The sequence below is a fragment of the Rattus norvegicus genome, chromosome 8, assembly GCF_021556685.1.
Source record: "Rattus norvegicus strain SHRSP/BbbUtx chromosome 8, alternate assembly SHRSP_T2T, whole genome shotgun sequence".
In the NCBI taxonomy this organism is placed as follows: Eukaryota; Metazoa; Chordata; class Mammalia; order Rodentia; family Muridae; genus Rattus; species Rattus norvegicus.
Genome location: NC_141541.1, coordinates 29,272,329 through 29,278,328, shown reverse-complemented (window position 1 = coordinate 29,278,328; position 6,000 = coordinate 29,272,329). Strand labels below are relative to the sequence as shown.

The window sequence follows — 6,000 nt, the reverse complement described above, 5'->3', positions numbered from 1 at the left end:
TGACTGTTTGATTATGCTGTTTCCTGTTAGCATTTTGTCTAAGCTCCACCCCACAGTTACCTGGCAACAGGCAGGTATGCCTGACTCACTATAAAAGAGGCTGCTTGCCCCCTCCTCTCTCACTCTCTTGCTCTCCCTCCTGCTCCTGCTCTGTCCCCTTGCTCCACCCCCTCCATCTCTCCATGCAGCTCATAGCTGCTCTCTCTCTCTCTCTCTCTCTCTCTCTCTCTCTCTCTCTCTCTGTCTCTCTCTCTCTCTTTTCCTCCCTCCCTCCCTCCCCCCTCCCCTGCCTCTATTCTATACTATATCTTTGTGTGGCTGGTCCTTCTTGGGAAAGGGAGGCCTCGGTATGGCCCTGCCGAGGCACCCTCTTCCCAACACCTTACCACATCCACCAAAACATATCCTCCCTCTCTTTATCTTTTTATAAACACACCACCCATCCATTCATTTACTGAACAATACAATTATCTGACAATTGTACCAAAAGAAATGTCGTGTGGTTCCTCCCCACCTCCACCCCCGTTCCCCCACCACAAATTCCCTCACAGAATTTGAAGCATGAGGAAACTTTTTCTTTTCGCTTTTTACACACTTTAATTTTTTCATACAGTATATTTTGATCATTTCCCCTCCCTAATTTCTCCCAGAACCTCCCTACCATTCATCTTCCTACCCACCTCAATTCTCTTAAAAAATACCACTCAAAAGCACAAAGATGAAATCTAGAACAAGCAAAAGTTCAGTACAACAATAAGATGTCAAAGTAAAACAGAAACTCCACGAAAACATAAACACAGAGTTCTCCTTTTTTGTGTGTATTGGCCAAATACTGGTGGGCCTGAGGCCTGCCCTGGAATGTGGCTGGCACTCCCCAGGAAAAACTGACTGGGAAGCAGTCCTTGACGCTCCACATCTGAGGGACAAGCAATCGAATACTGTAGTCCCATGTGTCTTCTAATTAATAAGCATGTTAGTGATGAGATTACGGTTGATGTCTTTGGCAGATACGGAAGTAAATTTCTTTCAATCTGGTGGGTTGTAAATTTAGTATCAACCCCATATATAACACTGTATCAACCCGATACCTTGTTTCACAGTACAAGCATCTGTATGGAACCGTCAATCACTTTTTTATAGAAGTGTCTTGTTTTTAATACATAACTTAGTATTCAAGCTCAGGAAACTTACAAAGCGCAATATAGCGGTAAGTCCTTTCACAAAATCCGTTCTTTGTGCCTGAGTTAATGAATGCTCATATTAATAAAGTCGTGAGCAAGAGAAGCCAGAGCCTCCTGAAACCCCTGTAATTACAGTGGAGAAAAGTGGAACGATGTGCCTTGATTTCCAACATCCAGACTTCTTGGAACAAGCTCATTTGGACAGGAGCCAAGAAATAAGTCTGCTGCAATTCTCCACGGCTTTGTGCAAATAGCGATGGGCTGGAGGCAAGGAAGGTTAACTTGGAATATATTCTATTCTTTCTTTCTTTTCCTTCTCTTTTCCTGGGCTTCTTCATTAAGTCCTACATTCTGCTATGAGAAAATTCGTTTTCAAGTGTCGCATCTTTTAGCATTTTCCATACTTTCAGGATACATCAGGTAAAAGTAACATGTGGATAACCTTCCCTGGCAGGCCCTTCTCATTTATGACTTGAGTTTGGGTTCCCACCCAGGCTTTCAGTTTACATTCCCGCTCCAACCTACCGGCCACTCATTTGAATACTCGGTCCAGTCCCTGTTTCTCATCCTTGAACCAGAAAGCTGGCTGGCTGGTCTAGAGTGGCGAGGTCACACTTTACCCCGTTAGTTTTCTGCACAAGCCTAATGCACAGAGCCCCGGGGCGCACGCACGGGGCCGTCCCGTGGCCACCCGGTTCCCGCTCCGCGCGAGCCCGCGCCACGGCCACCTCATAACCCGACCGCCCGTTCCCGAGGGCGCACGGCCGCTTCCGGGAGGTCGTCCACGCCGCTCCCCAGGCCGCCGGTCCCGCCCCGCTTGCAGGCCGCGCGTGCGCGCTTGGCCGCTGGAGCGCGCCTGGGCACGCGCGCTGGAGGGGCGGGGCCTCGAGACTCTCAAGTGTGTCCCCGCCTCCGCCCCGCGGCGTTCCGTTGTTGCCCTGGCAACCCGAGAGCGGCAACGGCGGAGGCGCGGGAGTCCGGCGCCGCCTCCCGGCCGCCCCGCAGTAGGCAGCGGCCGCCCGGCCCGCGCTGTTCCCGCCTCCCGGCCCGCCCTCGCCGGCCAGAGTGAGCGACCGCCAGTCCGCGGATCCCGGCCGCGGTCCGGGCGCGCGCAGCTAGCGGGCGCGACTATGCCAAGATGGTCCTGCAGGCGCGGAGCAAGCACCGGGACGCGGCTCCCAGGCCGCCCCGGCCGGCCCGCTCGTCGCCGCCGCCACTGAACGGGGCATCCGAGGTGGCCGCTAGGGAGCTGGGACCGGAGCGCGCGCCGCCGTCGCCGGGGCGCAGGAGCACGGCAAGCAGGAAGGGGCCCCGCGCAGAGACCGCTGCGCCCGCCCCGGACGGCCTCGCGGGCCGCCTGGCGGCCGGGCTGCACTGGGCGCTGGGCCTGCGGCGCGGGCGCGGCCGGACCTGGAGCACGCTGCTGCTAGGTGAGCCTGTTAACAGCTCTCTCCGACTTTTCCCGGGACGCTCCTGCCTCCTCCCTACTCCTCCTCGCTTCTTCCGGGGGCTCAGCTCCACTCATCCTCCTCCCCGCTGGCCGCCCGGGCTTTTAAAAACATGGCCCCGAGATCAACAGCTGCTCGGCTGGCCGCGGGCGGGCTGCTCCGCGCGGAGGAGACCCTCTTGTGCCTGCAGCGACAGTCCACTCTTTGCCCCTGCCTCAGCCGCTACTTCGGAGAATGGTTTGCTTGGTGATGTGAGCGATTCCTGGAGCTCGCAATACTCAGGTTTCCTGTCTTAGAAAGTTGCCAAACTTATAATTAAATTTTAGCGTGCCTTTTCCCTTCTTGGCCGCAAACACTGAGGGTGGCACTTCGTGGTTCTGTCACTTTGCAGGCTTTGTCGTGTTTTGGATGCCTAAGCTTTAACCTTGCCTGATGGCATCTCTCTACCTTCTTCCATGCACCAAATGTAACTGTGAGCCTAAAAGAAATAAAGTTGAAGCAATCACGTGTGGACCGTCTTCTGGGTTCGTTCTCGATTAACTTTGTTGGATAAGGCAAGTTTATAGAAGTTTGGATTAATAGGCCTAATTTTTCCAAGCCCGTCATAAAGATTCTGTAATATTTTTTCACTATGGGATTTAGCTGTTGAATTATGTAGTGATATTTTCTTACTATCTTTTCACCAATGCTTAATGACCTCTGAGAGCATGGGGTGCTTGAAGTTTGCGGTTTAGACAGACTATAGCAAAATCAGCCTTCTTGTGGGGACAACCTCTACAGCAGCCACATAGTTACTGAAAGCCAGTCATGGCAGTATGTGGGTTCACGAAGGCTGGCCTTGTTACTAGAATTTTTTTTTTAATATTTGGGCCAAGATTTGGCAGATTCATAATTTTCATCATGCCTTCTTCCAGCGGATAGCTTGAGAAACTGGCAAGTGTACAGGTTAAATTCACCTTGGGGAGGCAGCGTGGTACAGTGGATGAGATCGAAGGCACCCAGACCTGGTGCAGAGTGCTTGATTTTGGTTAAAGTCTCACTTTGAGGGCCTTTCCTCCTGTGTTATGTGGAGTTATCTCATGCCCTACTTTACCTAGGGATGTCTGGAGGAGCAAAGCTAAAAACCCTGTGGGTGATGCGTGTTTGTGCCCAAAGCACTCAACAGCATCAGTTCCTATGTAAAAGCAAACACATAACCCTGATTTCTGGTCCCACGACAGAATACATCTCCAGTTTTCGTGAATGGCTAGTATAAACATCAACCGTAGTAAAGTAAGGGATGACCCTGAGTATTTTAGGGAGAGATAATAATAGATTTTAAAGGATACAACCTTTTTCATGTTTTATGGTACAGTCCTTTGGGGTTTCTTATACTGGATGTCTTATATTTGGATTTAGTAGTGCCCTTGCAGAAATACTGTTTTGTTCAATGCAGCAGGGTAGCTTTTCTCTTGATCTGCTCTTTTTGACATTGCAAGTGGAAGTAGAGTGAATGTGGCAGATCATAGTCTTAGGTGTACCCTGGATAGAGGTCACAGGGGTGTGGCGTTAGGAGGAATACCACAGTCTTTGTCTTCTTGCTTGACCATCTGCTGTGAGACTACACAAAACATGGAGAGAAGGCTCTGCTGAATGATCAGACCTGGTGTCCTTGGTTCAGCTCTGGCCCTGTACTCTCAAGACCGGTATCCACAGTGATATCCTTTGTGCCACCATGTTGTCAAAGCTCAGAAAGCCGCTGATCCTGAAGTGGTTCTAGCAATTCCCTTGTGTTTGTAGGCTGCTTCGTTTCCTCTGATTTCGTCGTCCCAGTGTGGAGGAGTTGCACTTCAGGGTGGACCTTTAAAACAACTTTTGGTCCTCCACGTTGAGAGGCGTTGCCACCCACTTGTTGCTGGGATTACTTGTAGCTGCTCAACTCTAAAAACTACATTTTAAGCTATCCCAAAATGGCTTTATTTGTACTTTATAATAAACTTCCTGACTTGAAGAGCCATTGTAGCAGCACATGTTAGAACTGGTTAGAGGTTTTCTTCCTGTGTGCTGGTCCTGATAAGTCACCCATCAAGGTGGCTCTTCCCATTGCTCTGCAGTGATGAGCATTGCCTGTTTTAGTAAGTACATATGCTTTTCTTACATGTGACATTACTACTTATTTAATGGTGACGATTAAAGAGGTTCAAAATGTTTATTTTTAGAAGTTTTAAATCACTTGCTTCCAGCAACAGAAGGCAGTGGTGGAGGAAGAACCTTGAAAACGTTTTTTCAAACTTTCCTGACCACAGTAAACAATACACATTGCCTGCAGCCTGTTCCAACCATAGAAAGGCCATCCTAGCACATGTCCGTATGGATTTCTGGGCTCAGGCTAGAATAATTGAGCTGTCTTCAGAGGTAAGGGCAGGGTTTAGAAACCTAATTGCTGGCAAGGCCATGAACAGTGGGAATGTAGTACTGGAGAGGAAAGAGCAAGGCTTGGAGAACTGTCCCTGTCAGGCGGGGTGCTGCTGTGCTTGTGGGAGCCCACCCAACCTTCCCACACTCTGGTCTCCTGCTTGTAGTGACCTTGCAGGCTACTGAAACAGTCTGTGGAGCCACCTCCTGGGCCTGGGGTCAAGGCCCGGGTGGAGGATGGACAGTCACCAGCAAAGTTCCAGCTCAGACTCCCTTTCAGAAAGTTCCTTTTCTTTCCCTCTGAGCTGGCTAATTTTAACTGTCAATTTGACACTGCTTTAAATTACCTGGGAAGAGAGTGGTAGGAATTATATATCTGCGCTCGGCCAGTAGGAGGTTGTCTTTACTGTGGACTGATGGGAGAAGACCCAGACTATTGTTTGCTGTTCCACTCTACTCTGTAGGCCGTGAGAGAGAGGAAGCCGGTGAGAACAAGCAAGCGGAGATGAATCCACATGCTTCTGACTCCCAGCTCCTCTCTGAATGTGGTGCTTTAGGCTCTGAGCTGCCTTCCCTGGGGTTTTAAGCCAAGTAACAGTGACTAAGACAGAAGGTTATATGTGTCACTTCCGGCCTGGTTCCTGTGGCAACTGCAGCCCCCTTGAGCTTCACGATGTTTGGGTGGGACTGTCCTGTGTTCTGAGGGCCTGCGTTCCCTCTCCTGTGCTGCTTTCGGTCAGGATATTTCACAATAGCGAGAGAAATGAAACTAGGGCTTCCCTACAGCCTCATGTCTCTCTTTCCGGGCTAGCTTCAAACTTGTTGGGCTTCTCAGCCAAGAATTTAGCTTTTTAAACATTCGGTTTAGGGGTGTGTAAGATGAGAGATCTGGATGAGACCAGCAGTTCTTAACCTGAGCGCTACACCGGGGCTCTCTGAACCCTTAAAATGACCCACGTATCAGAGCACTTAATTGT

At 50.3% G+C, this 6,000-nt stretch overlaps 1 protein-coding gene across 6 annotated transcripts in view; it reads left to right on the top strand.

The window, feature by feature from the left end:
• Positions 1-2,155: 2,155 nt before the first annotated feature.
• The window catches only part of Dpy19l1 (dpy-19 like C-mannosyltransferase 1), an 88,459-nt gene continuing 84,614 nt past the window's right edge, over positions 2,156-6,000 (top strand). For 4 of the 6 annotated variants that reach the window (XM_087561782.1, XM_087561781.1, XM_087561780.1 and 1 more), the window contains exon 1: positions 2,244-2,611. Coding sequence is in view for 4 of the 6 variants with exons in the window: in XM_087561780.1 (XP_087417906.1) it covers positions 2,320-2,611 (292 nt within the window). In the remaining 2 variants the exon portion in view is untranslated. Of the gene's footprint in view, positions 2,612-6,000 lie in introns of all 6 variants that reach the window. The other 2 variants (NM_001429803.1, NM_001191791.2) reach the window with 1 other exon arrangement.